The 18,263-nt window shown below is 40.1% G+C and overlaps 1 protein-coding gene and 1 long non-coding RNA gene across 21 annotated transcripts in view; one reads left to right on the top strand and one right to left on the bottom strand.

Annotated features, from left to right (window-relative positions):
• BICD1 (BICD cargo adaptor 1) overlaps positions 1–18,263 on the top strand; it is a 148,185-nt gene that overhangs the window by 59,385 nt on the left and 70,537 nt on the right. For all 20 annotated transcript variants that reach the window (XR_014224039.1, XR_014224040.1, XM_082240446.1 and 17 more), the window contains exon 3: positions 9,003–9,215. Coding sequence is in view for 18 of the 20 variants with exons in the window: in XM_082240446.1 (XP_082096572.1) it covers positions 9,003–9,215 (213 nt within the window). In the remaining 2 variants the exon portion in view is untranslated. The remainder of the gene's footprint in view (positions 1–9,002; positions 9,216–18,263) is intronic.
• LOC309542127 overlaps positions 15,706–18,263 on the bottom strand; it is a 63,059-nt gene continuing 60,501 nt past the window's right edge. The window contains exon 3 of the long non-coding RNA XR_014224106.1: positions 15,706–15,982. This is a non-coding gene — a long non-coding RNA (uncharacterized lncRNA). The remainder of the gene's footprint in view (positions 15,983–18,263) is intronic.

Here is an 18,263-nt window from a genome sequence, read left to right as displayed (position 1 = left end):
TTTTAGTTTTTAATAAAAGAGCATTGCTTGGTGGGCTGTTTTCAAAATAAAGCCTATGTAGCAAATTTGCACGAGCTTCAGATGGATTCCAAAATGTACATGGACTGGATTTTGCATGTACCATCTCTTCCATTTTACTTGCTGGTCATCTGAGGGATAATGGGCAGGGATTCACTCCCAGAATTTTTTGGGGGGATTGGGGCGAATCAAAAATATTCCAAAAATAATTTGAAAGCTTGAATACTTTTACCAGGAGAGTAAAGCCCAATAAGTGCTGCATTTATATATATCAGTGGTGTCCAGCTAACATTGGGCAAATGTCCCAGAAGTGGGGAAAAGGAAGACCCAGGTAACTACTGACCGATGAACTTAATATCGTTATCACGGAAGGTCCTAGAACAGATAATTCAACATTTGGTCTGTGAGCATGTAAGAAAGGATGCTATAATTACTGAGACCCGGCATGGGTTTCTCAAAAATAAGTCATGTCAGAATAATCTGATTTCTTTTTTTTATGGAATGACAAACTTGGTGGATCAGGGAAATGATGTGGACATAGTGTATTCCCCCATGATACTCTTATGCACATTAAGTGATGTGTGAACATGGCCAGTGTCTACTACCATTTCAACTTTCCAGTTCAATTATTTTCTAAAATAAATTTTCTTGCTATATTTTCTTGCTATATCAAGAAGACAGTGTTTTAGGCATCATTTTTTCCAAAGTAAAAAAAAAGGTTAAAATGAAAATGCAGCTAATCAACATATGCAGCTAATCAGTAAGTGTGAGAGAGTGTGCTTCATGTTTGTAGTGGTGCCAGTTTCAAATAAGCTTTTTTGAAGATAAGGAATATTTTAAGTAGCATTTTCCCATTACTAATTTTATGCACTTGAAAATAGTATTTAGAATTCCGCTCCACCGACTCAATATCCCACAGCTGCTTTGAATAAATGGACTGCTGCCATGGGCGGGAGACATCCAAGATTGTGTAGTTATGTGGCAACTATTACAAATAAGCTTGTTAAAGTTAAATTTGTATTCAGAGCTGCTGATTTTTATATGCAAAATGCTCGTTAGATTGACAGGTGGGAAGAGGACCCATATAACACCTGGCATAAATCTCTTTTCCCCCTGCCCAGCACAGGAGGAAAGTGAGCAAGCTGAGCAGGGAGAAAGTAGTCTCTCTGCCTATGGTCTGGCATCTGTCTGTATTGCTGTACTGAAACAGAAGAAAGAAAAACCATTTCCCCCCCTAATTTATAGAATGGTGTAGACATGTTATTTCTATGTGCCTAGTATAGTAAAACATTGGTTCTTTTCCTCCTGCATTCTGGGAATTATTTCTATCTTCTCTTTGCTTCTAAAACAGACTATAAGGCCTGTTTATAATCAATCACGCTTCTCTCTCTCTTTCACGCACAAGGCTAAAGGTCTGTGCCTGGCACAGATCTTTCTGTATAGCATTCCTTACATACCACACTTTTTCTCTTTTAGTTCACCTTTAGTTCACAATGATGTGTAAATCACAATGATGTGTTAATCCTCAATGTATAATTAATTGTGTGAGTTTATATAACAATCTAAACATTAGTAAACACCTTAGTCATAACATTATCAATCTTAAGTCATAGGTGGATTAAGAGCTTATATGCCTGTCTAAATACAGCTCTAACATTCTGTCTTTCATGTGCCAAAGATCTATGAAGCTATGTAAGCCCGCCTTACATACAAATGAGCCAATAGGATTTCAGTTTCTTTGTCTTGTATTGAGCCAATCAGCCACTAGCACATTCGTGGCCATGCTTTTTGTAACTTTGAATAAAAGGAGATGCTGTGAGGCTAGAGGAGGAAGAATCTCTCTCTCTCTCACTTTCATCTGGCACACACGCAAGCTCTCTGAAAGAAAACATCTCGTTGTCTGTCTTTATTCATCTCTACAAACCCCCAAAACCAACAGAATGGTTTCAGTGTTTGTTTGGTTTGGTTTTTTTAATAGGAATTATATAGATTCCTAAAGGGGTAACCATTTTAGAATTTTTCAGGAAAAGACTCCCTCTTCCCTAAAATATACACTTGTACATGAGAATATTTAATGTATGCATTTAATGATGAGGAGCAGATGGGGTTCATCAAGCTGGGAAGGCAGCCCATCTAGGAGAAGAAAAACTCTGATCTGAAACCTCCACTACCTTGCAGAGTATTTTTGGGAAAAGAAAAGACTAAAGAGTAAACCCTACACAAATCCAGAGTGGAGTCCCTAAGATGGTTGAATGGCGCCTTGTACGTCTCCTTCCAGCAACTCCTGCAGCCAAGCTGTTTTGCTCTGCTTTCCTTTGGACCACCTCAGCGAGGCCAAGGGCATCTGGGCAACTCAGGATATGCCGGGCTTGTACCCAGGGAGGTCACTTTGGTGCTGCTAATGCAGCAGTTTGACTTCATCTTCAGAGGCACATTGCATTGTCTATAAAGACAAACAGATGCCAACAACAACAAGAAGCAACTGATGAAGTGGACTGTCCCATTCGCAGAAGCCTATGCCATAATAAATCATAGAATCATTGAGTTGGAATAGACCACAAGGGCCATCGAGTCCAACCCCCTGCCAAGCAGGAAACACCATCAGAGCACTGCTGACATATGGTTGTCAAGCCTCTGCTTAAAGACCTCCAAAGAAGGAGAAAGTAGGCTCATGGCTTGCCTACTACTTTTTGCTAAGTTATAGAACAAAGCTTGGCTAGAGGTTGCAGTTTGTCTGAAGGAAGACAAGCCAGGAGCCAGGGTTTGACAACAAGTGGCACTTAAAAGCACCACAAGGGGCTCTTGCAAGCTGCGTGTGATGCTTTGAAGTCCTGACACCACTGTGTCAGATTTAACATCATTGTGTCAAAGCCCCACTTCCTGTCAAATTTGGTTCATGGGAGATAATGACCTGACCTGCTGGCTAGATCATATTTCCTACTTCTGCAATAAGCCATGATTTGACCTATTGTTGCATACAAACCAGGTCATTGAGAAGCTCATTGTTGGATATGAGCATCATCTGGTGAGCAGCTTGAATGGCTTTTCTGTGCTTTGTTAAAGTTTGCATTTATCATGTTCTGTTGTATTTGTAGTCCAACCATCTATTTCTCTTACATACTAGGAGGATATTTTGCTATGAAAAGAAAATCTATAACTCATCTTGGACTAATAGATTTGTTCCCAGCAGAATATAAGAATTTCTGTTTGTCACAAAGGTAGATACTTTCTTTCCCTTAATAACAGCCATTCTGGGAAGCCAGATATGTCATTCAAATGCTTCCCATGCCTTTTAGAATATATTGGCATGAATCCCAGATAGAGTTATCTGTTATAGTTTTGGTAACCTGCGTTGGTAAGCTCAAGACTGGAATACTGCTATGCTCTCTATGTGACACTTGCCTTGGGGCTGCTCTGGGCATTCCTGATTGTGCAGAATTCAGAGAGTAGACTTCTGATGGGGGGCAGATGACTGACAGTTTGTGACACCTTTGCTGCCCATATGCTGCTGGACCAAGTTTAAAGCTCTTGTGTTGATATGAAAAGCCCAAAAAAATTTGGATCCAGTATACTTTAAGGATTGCCTGAGTCCTAGTATCCCAACTCAGGCACCGAGGTCATCCAGATCACTAGTGCTAGTTTCCCCCCATGTTAGAGGCCAACTATGTCAATGGTCCCATACTGTGGCGTACTCTTCCATCAGACATGCTCGCTTTTGACATTCACATGTCCTTTGAATTAATTTTTATGCCAAAAGGCCTAGCCAGTTCTTGATTGTCCATTTATTTTAAAGATTATTTTGTACTGTGTTTTAATAGCGTATTATGTTTTATTGCATGCTTATTGTTCTGTGCTGCCTTGCTGTTTTATGATATGGTGGTATACACTTTGGATAAACAAACCATGGTCTAGCATGTTGTGTGATCCATGGCAATGTGACATTTTGAACAGAGGTCTACTTTAAGACAATATTGAAATGTGAACAGTGAAGATTTATATGTTGGACTTTCAAATAAAGAACAATTTTACTTTATTCATAATATTTAGAAACATTAATGTTATTTTTGTAGCCTTCTTTCCTCTGCCAATTCTCTTTTCTAACTTTCACATAAAACTTCCTTTAGCGATTTGATCATAAATGTAAGGACATGTTTCCCCATTAAACCTTTGCATGCTAATAGTTAATAGTTTAACTGTTTGGCAAAAATCCAGCTCTTTTGCATGAATATTGTTATGCTCTCAGAATATGGATATTTCTTATACCCTTGATATGTGTGCATGCATAATCTCTAGCATTATTGAGAGGTATTTGGCAGACACGAAGAAAAAGCCACTCTAGCAGTTCAGTGGTACTCTAGTAGTTACATATTCAAAAGGCAATACAGTATGCATTAAAACTAGTGTTTAAAGGAAAAATGATATATTCACTTTCATTTCTCTTTAACTCATCTTTGGTACAGTTTTCATTATGCTATATAACAAGCAGCAGGAAAAAGTACTGTACAGGGATATTTTTTTAAGCACGTGTAACAGGAACTCACTAAGTTGTGACTTGAATGTATATTTTTTTGTGAAACAGTAAAATCATTTATTATTCATAGCTGTCAACCAGTTAAATCCATCCGGTCACTCAGTTGTTGTACTTAGGCTAGAAAGCTGGTGACTATGGTACCAGCACATTGCTGGAGAACATGCTGCAACAGCACCATTGCAGGGACAACCCAGCAGCCTGGGAGGTAGATATAGTAGCTTAATTATATTGATTAAAATTAAGAGAATTACTCAGCATATTGTCTGTAAGCCTACTCATATGAGCTACTGCACCATTAAATAAATGTAGGGTAAGATGCTGTGGTGGTGTTCTGCGGTGTCTTACTTGTGTCACAAGCCTTATTAGGACTTTGCACTTGTGTTGGCACTGCTACAGAAGCAACAGCTACTATTGCTGGCAGACTGGCATCATGCAAAGCTATCAGACAATACAGAACTGGGATGTCACCACAGTGTGTCTAGGGATTAATTAACTGAGGTGCATCTTAACAGTGTTTCGGTCAATAAAGACCCAGCTCTGTACTTGATATTAAGGTGCCCAGTTACAAACATTCATAGCTTGTTGACATCCATCTGTCTGGGAGACAATGGAGGAGTTCACCTTTGGAGGTGAAGTCAAGCAGTTGGAAGAATACAGTGCCTGCTGTGGCTGTAGAGACCAATATGGGAGATACTGTTGTAGCTGGGGCAGATGAAGGTATTCTCCCAGGGATCATTCTGTCCTGTCTGCTCAATAATTACCTAGGAGCAACCTGGTCAGGAGCAATCACTAAGCATCAGGTTCTTTCGATTCTCAGTAAATGGAGGACAGGTAAAGCTAAAGGTACCCTGTTGGAATGAAAAATCACGGGAGACGAGAGAGGCAGGTGTAACATGAGGCGTCCGTCAGGGCGAGCCCTGGGAGCCTCTTTTATTGAATATTGCAAGCATTGCCACAGGTGGGCCTGTGGCTGATTGGTTGATACATACACAAAGAAACTTGTGATTGGTTAACATAAGTAGAAGGCGGGGATTACATGTGAGAGGTGGGATTTACATATGATCATTTATCACTGGTACATTAAAGGCTGAGAATCGGAGCTAGAACTAGACAGGCATGAAGCCTCCTAATTAAATTGTAACTAGAGATTAATATGGCACAAACAATTACTAATGATTGATCATAACATGAAACAATATAACAATCAAGTTCTGTAGATGTGGTCAGCTAGGCATGAAGAGCAGGTCATGTTGTTTTCCATGAGCTTAGGATGTCTGTTACTAATGATTGATCATAACATGAAACAATATAACAATCAAGTTCTGTAGATGTGGTCAGCTAGGCATGAAGAGCAGGTACAGTTTGTGCAGAGGCAGATTATAAGCAAGACTTCCCAGAATGCAAGAGAAAAGGAGCAAGGCTTCCCCATAATGCAGCAGTTTTGTGCAGAAGAACTAACAGTTATGTGCAGAAAGAGGACTTCCCTTTAGTACCCCTGCCCGTACGGGTCAGTCTTGACAGACTCTACGGTTGTGTGCTCATCTCACCCTAGAGGCCGGGAGCCAGCGCTGTCCGCAGACACTTCCGGGTCACGTGGCCAGCGTGACAAGCTGCATCTGGCGAGCCAGCGCAGCACATGGAACGCCGTTTACCTTCCCACTAGTGAGCGGTCCCTATTTATCTACTTGCACCCGGGGGTGCTTTTGAACTGCTAGGTTGGCAGGCGCTGGGACCGAGCAACGGGAGTGCACCCCGCCGCGGGGATTTGAACCGCCGACCTGACGATCGGCAAGTCCTAGGCGCGGAGGTTTTACCCACAGCGCCACCCGCGTCCCTAAATGGAGGACAACAAACCTTTAAATAGCAGAAGCAAACTATTAATTACTAAAATAATAAGCACAGAAACAGAAACAGGTGCTGATATACAAAGTAAAGATAATTAAAGGATATAACTTTAAAGATAAAGTTGCAAAGCTAGCTCAGCCATGTGTCATTCCTGCCATGGGGGACCCTAACTACAACGGCTGATGGCACCGCTTATCAGGCCAGTGTGAGGTGCCAGACGCTCCTGGAAAGCCCATGGCCGAAGTACCATTGAATTGCTGGAGCTGGGGCCTTATATAGTGTCTGCAGAGGCCCTCTGGCAAGATTACATAGTCTTTGATACAGATGTTAGTGATGTCATTCAGAGTTCAGCCAAAGGCTGTCTTTGAAGTGAGCTAGTTCCTTTGTTCTCATGCTTCTTATCTCTGCCGCTGGCTAAGCCATTACTTTATGCTGGCTATGTGTATATCATAGCACATAAGATTAATGCCTAAGAATAACAGTTAAGTTTAAACAGGAGCACCACCATCTGGTGCCTCTTCCCTGGCACTACACATTCCTCCTCTGGTCACTGCTATGGATGAACAACTTGGAGTACTGAAATCAACATTAAAAGTCCCAGTTGTGTTGAAATTTAACAATCTTAGTAAGTTAGTATAGCACCCTGCTTGTGGTTAACGCTTAGCTGGAATGAAATATTCAACGCAGCAATAGAGAAATTAAAATAATAATTTATTTGTCAGACAAATAAATGAGAGACACAGTAGTATATGGTTACCAAAGCTCTGCCCTTCCAGCCCTGATGGCCAGCACTTATATTCCCTCAGCCCAGCCCCCTTGCTCCTCCTTTGGCTGTCTCTGTCCAATCAGCCTGGTTGAAATTCCTATTGGCTGTTTGCTAGAACCAATCATAAAAGATACACCCATTTCCTATTACATTTTATGGGAGACAAAGAGCTATATTTCCTTCTATCTATAAATGGCAAATAAGTAGCCATATATCTTACATTTGCCTCGACCAGGCACCTTAATTACCAGATAACCTTTGGCCCCTGTTGCCCTATTCACTGCAAAACAGATGGCTAAAGCAGATGGTGCATGGTTTTTAATTTTTATCTTAAACAGAGATCTTGGGTTCACCTTCTCACACACCATCAATGAAATAAGAATCTAACATAAGAATCTAACATTTCTTACTTTCTAAATCCTTTGCATAATTACATTTAAGCCAATATATTCATACATAACATAGATAGATTTTTAGAAGGAAAGGTCTTTTCAAAGGAACTTAGTTTCAAAAGCAGCCTCTTTCAAGCCAGCTGCTGTTCCCATTAGCTCTTGCCCTTTTTAACCTTATGAAAATATGACTCGAGTCTTCTGTTAAACAATAAAACTTACTATTTACCAACTCTTAATTGTGTTTTTGCAGCATGATTGTATTCTGTAATTTGTATGGTCAGTGTGACCTTTTGCTCCTAGCATGTAATTTCCTTTTACAACCCTGAGGCACTGCTTATAGATCAGTGGGGCCCTGTTTAGGAAGATTTGCCAAAGCACCCAGGCAGCTGCTTCATGCCTGAGAGAATGAGAGAATGAGAGATGCAAACATTTACAAATATATATTTTTAAGCTCATTTTAAAAATGCAGGTCTTCATCAGATGCCTCATTAGTTTTAACACTCAAGTGTCTTCTGGAAATACCAACAGCAGACCCACCAAGTGTCCCTATTTTCCAGGGACACCCCTAATTTAGAGAAGCCGTCGCAGTTTCTGATTTGATCCCAGAATATCCCGCTTTTCCTTACGATGTTCCTATTTTCATTGGAGAAATGTTGGAGATTATGGAGTTATCCAACCCTTGAGCTGTCTGAAAGCAATCCTGTATAGGGAAGTTCTTAAAATGTTTAATGTTTACTACTACTATTACAACATTGCTTTCCACCCAACACATATGTAGGTGAAAAACATATTTATGAATATATATATGTGTGTGTGTTTGTGTGTGTGTGTGTGTGTTCAAACCATATGACGTTTGTCTTAAGTGTTGTAGAGGGGCATGTTTCAAAGAGAATTGACCTGATTTTTGTAAGATATCCAGAACTTAGTTTCCAGCTTGGTGTAATCTAGTTCTGCAACTGTGATATATTTTAATCGTTTTCATTGTTATTATTGTTTATGAAAAATCTGTTTTGCATTTATTCAGTTAATAGTGTTTGCTTGGGGAATCTCTTACACCTGTTTAAGAAACATACATATTTTCAATCTGTAATTAATTGATCACACTGATTTGTATGGGATATCTTTTGCTTAGCTTCTGCTATTGATCATTTATGTGGTTTATATCTTACCCTTCCTTACAAGGTGCTCAAGGTGGGAGATAGGCTAAGCTAAGAGATAGGGACTAGGCCAGTGTTATCAAGTGAGCTTCATAGCTGAGTGCAGATTTGAACCTGAGTCTGACCAGCACTAATCCAGCATTCTAACTTCTACGAATATTCAGATTTTTTACTTATTTCTAATGACAGTAGCATTTTATATAGTGACAGTTAGTCTCTCAAATTATACAGCACATCCCTAATGACATATTTATATTTTTTCATTTCAATAGTCCTTTTTTTTACTCTTGCAGGCATTTGGACAGTCATTCTCCGTACACCGCAAAGTAGCTGAAGATGGTGAGACACGTGAGGAGACACTCCTCCAGGAGTCTGCATCCAAGGAAGCCTATTACCTAGGGAAGATTTTGGAAATGCAGAATGAATTGAAACAAAGTAGGGCTGTTGTTACCAACGTTCAGGCAGAGAATGAACGACTGACGGCGATTGTGCACGACTTAAAAGAGGTAAATCCGGTTAAAAAGTGGTGCGAGATGTAGACTGGATTCTAATTACAGTTTGTTTAAAATGTAGCATTGTATTTCCATTTTTAGGCCAATTAAAAGTAGTCACAGGTTTGTTTAGATTCCATCTGAATGAAGACAATGCTATGCCAAACTAGATCAATTCATGACTTAATCTCTTTAAGCAGAATACCACAACATTTTAGCAATAAGCAGATAGGTAAAGGTAAAGGACCCTTGGATGGTTAAGTCCAGTCAAAGGCGACTATGGGGTGCAGCGCTCATCTCACTTTTCAGGCCGAGAGGGCCGGCATTTGTCCACAGACAGCTTTCCGGGTCATGTGGCCAGCATGACTAAACTGTTTCTGGCACAACGGGACACTGTGACAAGTGGCTGAGCGCACAGAAACATCGTTTTACCTTTCCGCCGCAGCAATAACTATTTATCTACTTGCACTGGAGTGCTTTCAAACTGCTGGGTTGGCAGAAGCTGGGACAGAGCAATGGACCACCATTGAGCGGATTCAAAATACCAACCTTCTGATCAGCAAGCCCAAGAGGCTCAGTGGTTTGGACCACAGTGCCACCTGTGTCCCTGTTAATAAGCAGATAATAAAAGCACACACAAAGGATTTCCCCTCTCCCCAACGATGGTCATGTGCTGTCCCTCTGGTTTAGACAGGTGGTCAGTCCCTTTACCCTAGTAGAAGAGAACAAAGATGAATCAAGTCTCCAGACAATCAAGGCCATGTCTGCTGTTTGGTTTTGCAGAGAGCAGAGTCAAATACTCATGGTGGTACTTGCAGGTTTTCTTTATGCTTTCTGTGTGTCCACTTCCTTGGTGCTCTGATGTGGCTCCAGTCCAGGCTCATTTTTATAGGCAACCCATCACACACATTGACCAGTATAAGGGTGTATAAAGATTAGCAGCAATTTCCTCTAGCAGCAGTTCTCACAAGTGTCTTTGTACTTGAAGTGGCTGTGTAGGTGTGGCCAACCTGGATGCCCGAGACATGACAATAGACATACTTTTTCATTTTCCATGTTACAACAAGCATACAAATTATTTGCACAATAGCTAAATCATCCAAGTTGTGGTTAGTTCCCTCTTTTCCAAGATGTATTAGACTTCTGCTTCATCATAGCTTTAATCTAAATCCCAGCCTTGCAGGTGTTTTTTGAGAAATAAATAGATGCTGGAAATTCCAGTCATGAAACATCTAGTTTGGTCCTCAAAAATGGTTGAGATCAAGTCCATTTTTATTTTATGCTAGCCCTTGCATTGAGAGCAAAATCAGAACCTGTGGCCTATCACTTGAGTCACCGCTTATGCTCCCACAATTGGAAGCATTTCAGACAATCAGACTACTGAAGGGACAGGTTATGAATCCAGCGTCGTAAGTTTGTATACATAAGTTTACATCCTTGAGCATGAACCAGATATTCCTGTTTCTGCACTCTTATCTTGGGGTAGAAAGGTCACCCCACTGTAGGAGTACTCCTGGTGCCATCTCTGGGCACGTGGGCTGACAGCCTGTCTTGCAAGGTCTTTGCGTCAGCGGGGTCAGGATATTTACAGTGTAAGATCTGCCATGAATCCTTGAAGAAAGAATTTGGGAAGTTTGGGCCCCTGCTCGGGTGGCTGCACTTTAGGTTTGGGTAACCTGTCCCTTCATTACCCAATGCTTTTACATCTAATGTGATGGGGGGGGGGGAGTGCTAGGTTGTTGCTTTTTACCAGACCAGAATAGTAATTATGTTACAGTACTGTTTCAATAAAATGTTCCAAATGAAGGAGTGAAATGTTGCCTAACATTTGGGAGCCAAACTAGATGTGGGACAGGAGATCTATGAATAGAATCACTCGCTTTTTAAAAAAAATAACAACAGAAAATGGTAACTAAAGGAGGGAGTAGTTTGGAATCACGCTACACTACTGGGGGAAGTAGGATAACTCTTTCGCCCTGCACCAGTTTTCCAACTGAACTTTGCCTCAAAGTTGCACTTGAGTGGTCTTGACTACTCCAGATTAAGACTAAAAGCTGTACCCTGGTAACTATGAATAATTTACACCAAATTAAGAGGAAAGTATGTTAATCTTCTAATTCAGTTGCTGGTTTCCCCTGAGATTCTGAGGGTCTTGCTGGTTTCCCCTGAGATTCTGGGTTGATTTTTGGTGCTCGAGGTCATTGGGGTTGGGGGTATTGGTCATCAAGGCGTTCTCAGCTAGGTCCAGTTCCTGCGCCCAGCTCATGGAATAATTTGGTCTTTCAGACTCAGTTTGTAAGTCTTTGCGTTGTAATGACCAATCCAGCACAGTAGGGGCAATTTCTTTTGGAGTGCTCTCGTGCTGTGGATTCTTACTCCCTTCTTTATGGGGGAAGTAATTGGTGGTTTTACTTTGCTACCTTCGGGGCTCCCACTCCCTCTGAGGTGATATTGGTGCAATTCCCAGGTCCATATAGTTCTTTCTTGTAAGGACCATGTTGAGCGTGGAAAAAGGTAATTGGGAGCAGTTTGCTGGAGTCTCTTAGTCCTGGGTTTTTTGGCTTCACTTGTCTCAGTCACAAGATGGATTATGTTTATCTTCCAGTTTCCCACCTTCGAATGGGGTTTTACAAGCAAGGTTTTATGCTTGCCCCTTATCTTGGTGGGCCTCTAGGGTTTCTGCTCCCTTTTCCGTCTTTAGTTCTCAGCTTTAAGGCTTTCAACGCTCACCGCGGAAATATTTTTGGGAAGAGGAATAATTTACCTCAGCCTTGACGATACAGCGGGTTCGTGCCTCCCTTCAATGGATGAAAGCTGTGCGTTAGTTGCAAAGACTGCAATCGATCTTCTTTAGCGTTCCTTGTTACGCTAAATCGAGTTGAGCCATAAAACAGTAGATAATAAAACAAGTAAAACAATAAACCATTAGGCTAAAAGCAAAGGAAACAAAATGACAACTAAAAATATAAACATAGGGTCAGAAGATGGCTAAAACCTAATTAAAAGCTTAATTGAAGACGGGAGGTTCTGGCTAGGCTGCTACCTCCGTCGCCATTTTTTTTGGGGGGGAATGGTATCTATATTTGTAATGTATTTTTGTCAGTGTTTGTCCTTCGATGCTATGGCCTGTCGGCTACGCAAATAAAGTCTATTGATTGATTGATTGATTGCTAGCTAGCTTATTTTGATTTAACCTTTATTTTAATTGCTATAACATTGGTAGGAATATTTTAACCACAGAATTATTAATTTAGGTTTGGATGACTGGTAGCCTTTGGAGGGTTATGTTCATTTCCTTCCTTGTAATATCATTATATCTTTCTTTATTGAACAGTAGTAGAGAAAAATAACTTTATAACTATGATTTTTAAACTATTGTTTATGTAATCAATTATCTTTCTTTAGTTTATCTTTGTTACTTGCGTGCTTTGAAGTTTCAGTAAAGTTGTTAAATGGCTAAATTGGTCTTATTTCTGGGAAATGGGCACAGATTCCATTCTAAAAGCAGAAGATTATTGGTGGCCCATTGTGCCCATACAACAGATCAGTTCAGATGGCCAAAATTACCCGTATTTTTTGCACCATAACACTCACTTTTTTCCTCCTAGAAAGTAAGGGGAAATGTCTGTGCGTGTTATGGAGGGAATGCCTACAGGTGGCATGCCTACGGATTTTCTTCCTCTAAAAACTACGTGCGTGTTATGGTCAGGTGCGTGTTATAGAGCAAAGTAGATTTTGAACTATGCAAAGAGATATCCATTCTACTTGGAATCTCTTTCCTCATGTGAAATACCCATTCTTCCACTTCCTGTTTGGAGCTGCAGTAAGCCCAGTTGCTCAACTATCCCATAATTGTTGCTGAATAAGGTCTTATAGAAGGGCAAAACACATACTGTGTAGAAGACAGATCCTCTGACCTCCTTCCCCTTCAATCTTATATCTTGAAAACCAGGTGTATAATGTTAGTTGAACTAATTAACATTCCTATCATGGAAGATTTTCTGTTCATTAATTCTGTCTTCTAACCTGCAGGCACACCAGAATCTCCAGTGGCTGCTCTTTTTTATTTTTTGCAAGCCCAGCAGCTGCTGTACAGTTATCTGCCCTGATCAGATAAGTTTTAACGCATTGTCCACCATGCTTCACAAATCTGGATGGCTTCTAAAGTCCCCACTGTTCCTGTGTTTTGCTGGGGGTTTTATCCCTCTTTTGTTTGCTATGTATTTGACACAGAGCACCCCCTGCACCAACCCCCTCCCATAGCAACTTCAGTGTACAGCAGCGGCGGACAAGCTTTGCCCATGTTGTGAGCTGGCTTTATGCATCTGCTGAAAAAGTTACATTTGTATAGATGAGACAAAATCCACATGCTGTGCATGACTGCAAGAACGCATAACTGACTCGCTACGAGGTGACCTTACTCAGACAAAGTGTTTTCCTGTGTGGCTAACAGACACTGTGAGAACAAGCTTTCATTCTTACTTTATCATAATGCAATTTTCTTTATCATAATGCAGTTTCTTACTTTATCTTATTTGGTACATTAGAGTGAAAACAGGTTTTTACCAATTACCAACAAAGCAAGTGAAGCATTCATTGCTGCAACCTCTGCAAAACTATGTACAACAAGAGTAGAGTATGGTGAAAAGCAGTGTTTTACTTCAGCAGTTTACAGCTCTTACAGCAGCTCTTACATAGTTTCCTTATAGTGTCCACTAAAATGAGACCTTCGTAAACAATTTCTGTGAATGGCATCCATGAAAAACATCCTTTGTGTGGGTTCCCACTGAACAAACACCACTTTGGCTTCTAGTTTGTTACTATTATACAACTCGCATAGTTTTTCATGAAACAGAAATAAAAATAAAGACTTTGCCTGTTTTTCTGGGACAGTTATGACAATATACCAAAGAGAAAATGATGTCCTAATGATAAAGGCAAAAGAGACAATGCTATGCATTACAATGTGTGCTTGGATTCCATTCTCCATGAAGATTATGCTTTATGCCTTAATTCTCTCTTTGACTGAAACCCTAAAACTCTTTATCAATTTGGCACTTTCTTGATACTGCAAATAGGTTCTTGGCTCTCATCATCCAATCTAATAGTTTGTTCTGTGATTTCTCTCAGTACCCCTAAGTGAAAAATGGCAGTGATGAAAATGGCAGGAAGGTGGATAGTGAGAAACCCATGCACTCCACTTTAATGACTTTTTAAATGTATGATTCTGTGCCAGGCAAGCTGTTTACTTTTAGCCATTCTCAACAGCCAAATCCAGTCAGCATCCAGGAAGAGGACACAGGGTCATTCGGAGGTCAGACAGTGGTCTCACTCTTTCATTGTAATGGTCAAATCCACTGCTAAGCTTCAGGATTCAATGAGGTATTGGGTGACAAATGCTTCAGATATATATAGCTGCCTTTTGCAGCTTCCCTATTTGCTGGGTTGTTTTTTATAGAAAAACCAAGGTGACAATATTGTCATTGACATTGTTAAATTATTGTTTATCATATTTCAGTATGGCGCACCAACTTCTTATATAGATGGATGGCATCCAATATTAGTTAGAATAGACTCTTTGAAATAATTGATTTAAATGGGTGTATTCTGACTAATGTTGAATATCACCTACTTTCTGTTAGGCAATATCTTCCCAATCTTCTGACCCAAATAGATTAATTCCTGTTTCCGCTAAAACACCAAAAGGGGTTCTCTTGTAGCACCCTGCTTGTGGTTAACGCTTAGCTGGAATGAAATATTCAACGCAGCAATAGAGAAATTAAAATAATAATTTATTTGTCAGACAAATAAATGAGAGACACAGTGGTATATGGTTACCAAAGCTCTGCCCACTCCAGCCCTGATGGCCAGCACTTATTTTTCCTCAGCCCAGCCCCCTTGCTCCTCCTTTGGCTGCCTCTGTCCAATCAGCCTGGTTGAAATTCCTATTGGCTGTTTGCTAGAACCAATCATAAAAGATACACCCACTTCCTATTACCTTTTATGGGAGACAAAGGGCTATATTTCCTTCTATCCATAAATGGCAGACAAGTAGCCATATATCTTACTTTTGCCTCAACAAGGCACCTTAATTAACATTTCACCTTTTGCCCTATTGCCCTATTCACTGCAAAACAGATGGCTAAAACAGATGGTGCATGGTTTTTAATTTTTATCTTAAACAGAGATCTTGGGTTCACCTTCTCACACACCATCAATGAAATAAGAATCTAACATAAGAATCTAACATTTCTTACTTTCTAAATCCTTTGCATACTTACATTTAAGCCAATATATTTCATACATAACATAGAGTTTTAGAAGGAAAGGTCTTTTCAAAGTAAAAAAGAACTTAATAAAAACAGTTTCCAGAAGCAACTTCTTCAATTTACAACTCCCCTTTCAAGCCAGCTGCTGTTTCTATTAGCTCTTGCCCTTTAACCTTAGGAAGATGTGGCTCAAATCTAATGGGAGGTACATGGTATTACAATAAATTTTACTATTTACCAACTCTTAATTAGCGTTTTTGCAGCTTGATTGTATTCTGTAATTTGTATGGTCAGTGTGACCTTTTGCTCCCAGCCTGTAATTTCCTTTTACAACCCTGAGGCACTGCTTATAGATCAGAGGGGCCCTGTTTAGGAAGATAAACATCTGCCAAAGCACCCAGCCAGCTGCTTTATGCCTGGCATGAAACAAGCATTTGCAAATATATTTTTTAAGCTCAATTTAAAATACAGATCTTGATCAGATGCCTCATAATACAGATCTTGATCAGATGCCTCACTCTAATGATCAATAATAATAATAATAATAATAATAATAATAATAATAATAATGTCAGCAATAATTTTTCTCAATCATAACAACTTGGTCTCCAACAACTTCAGCAACCATTCCTTCATATTAAACAATAATATGTCTTTCCATCTTTGTCCACACAAGAGTCTTTTGAAAATTTATCCTGATTTTTAACTGGATAGTGTCTAACAAGTTGGTGTCTAACAAGTTCAATACTTTGGGTCCATTTGCTACTTTTGCCCCAAAAGTGATAATGAAGCCTCGTTTCCACAGTTGACCAGTAGCCTGCCAAATTCTGAAGACATATTTGCTATCTGTGTAGATGTTAATTTCTTTGCAGCTAGGTGGCATGCCTTTGTTAGGGCGTTTAGTTCAGCTATCTGTGCACTACACCCAAGGTCCTGTGGTTCGGCTTTTAGAACTTTAAATTGGCCACAGTATATCAAGATTTTCTCATTCCATTTATAATTCTGGAGGACCCATTGACAAAAGGATTAGTTTTGGGTTATGTAGGACCGCATCAGTAGATCTTGTCTGGGTTTGTCCTGTAATTGTTCTATCTGGATCCCCACCCCCCCGCCCTTCCATCCTAAGTAGAGGCAAACAAAGTTGCGGGATTAAGGCTTGTGCATCATTAAATAGATAAATTTTAGGCAGCTAACAAAATGGATCCACATTTTTTCAGTCTTTTTGCTGAAAAACCATGAGTGTGGTTTTGTAACAAGAAGACTATTACAATGTGGGACACTTTAAATGGGTGGCCCAAAACTTTGTTTGCCATTTCCACCAACTAGGCAGTGGCCTCTACAGCTCACAGGCAGCCCCCTGCTCCTTTTGCTTCTGGGTCCATTTGGGCAGGAAAATATGCTATATAGGGTATTTTGAAGGATCCAGGGATTGAGTTAATATATCAGACCCTACTCTCCTGTCTTTCAAGGACAAAAAGAGTGAATATTTTAGGAAAAAATGGTAGGCTCCAACCAGGGGCTGTGGAAAGAGCAATTTTAAGAGCCTTGAAAGCTGTTTCATCCTCTTTGTTTCATGAAACAGGTCCAGGAGAATCCTTTACAGCGAGTGTCACTCATGGCTTGGCTAATTCACCATATGTTGGTCTTGTTATAGGAAAATCCTTGATGTGCACATTTTATGATTAAATGCAAAATCCAGCAGAAACAAAACAAACCTTCCAACCCTTTGAAAAAAACCACCCCCTCTTTCTCAATGTCAATATTTAATTGGTTTAATTATAACCATTCCAACTTTCTCTCCTGGTGATTGGAATTGCAAAATACTCAAGGCATCAAAATACTGTATTTTTTGCTCTATAAGACTCACTTTTTCCCTCCTAAAAAGTAAGGGGGAATGTGTGTGCGTCTTATGGAGCGAATGCAGGCTACGCAGCTATCCCAGAAGCCAGAACAGCAAGAGGGATCGCTGCTTTCGCTGCACAGTGATCCCTCTTGCTGTTCTGCTTTCTGAGATTCAGAATATTTTTTTTCTTTCTTTCCTCCCCCAAAAACCAGGTGCGTCTTGTGGTCTGGTGCGTCTTATAGAGCGAAAAATACGGTAAATACTTGTATAATTTTAGCTCCACCTAATGGGTTATGTTGGTGTTGACAGACACAGACAATCTCCACTATAATATCTAAAAAATGTTTTGCCAATGTATTTTGAAAAATGTCTGACTGTTGGATATGAGAAATTAAGCTCACTAACACTCTGGAAATGCAGTTCCTCTTGGATTAAAAACAAATGACTGGTCAACTGAATCTAGTCCTTTCCATTTTCCCTTCCTGTACTATGGTCAGCAACGCTCCATCCCTGCTTCTATTATTCTTGTGGCACTTTTTCTTTAGCTGCAGCAATCCCTGAAATGCAGGTATATGCAAGACAGTCTTTGTCCTTCATCTTGGCAGTGAGATTCTAACATGTACATCTCAATGCTCCCTAATGATATCTTGCCTAGCAGCCAGAAGCCATATTCCCTGTTTTCATTTTTAAGACACTTGTGATTGGACGTTCATAGCCTGATTCTGTGTATGTTTTTTTTGGAAGGAAGGCTCAGTGAATCCAGTGGGACTTACTCCCAAGTAAGTCTGCATAGGAGCTCAACATACAATATTGTTACTACTAGTGCTACAAGAGAATATGACATTTTCAGGACACTAGTCTGGTCAAAACATTTAAACATTTAAAGGGCTAAATAGCAAAATCGAATTCCTCAAGGCTGTCACAGTTGCTTGTGTTTGGGGAACGTAAGTT

This window comes from Podarcis vaucheri (genome assembly GCF_965113315.1).
Source record: "Podarcis vaucheri genome assembly, chromosome: 10".
NCBI lineage: Eukaryota > Metazoa > Chordata > Lepidosauria > Squamata > Lacertidae > Podarcis > Podarcis vaucheri.
This window is presented reverse-complemented; position numbering and strand designations above follow the sequence as displayed.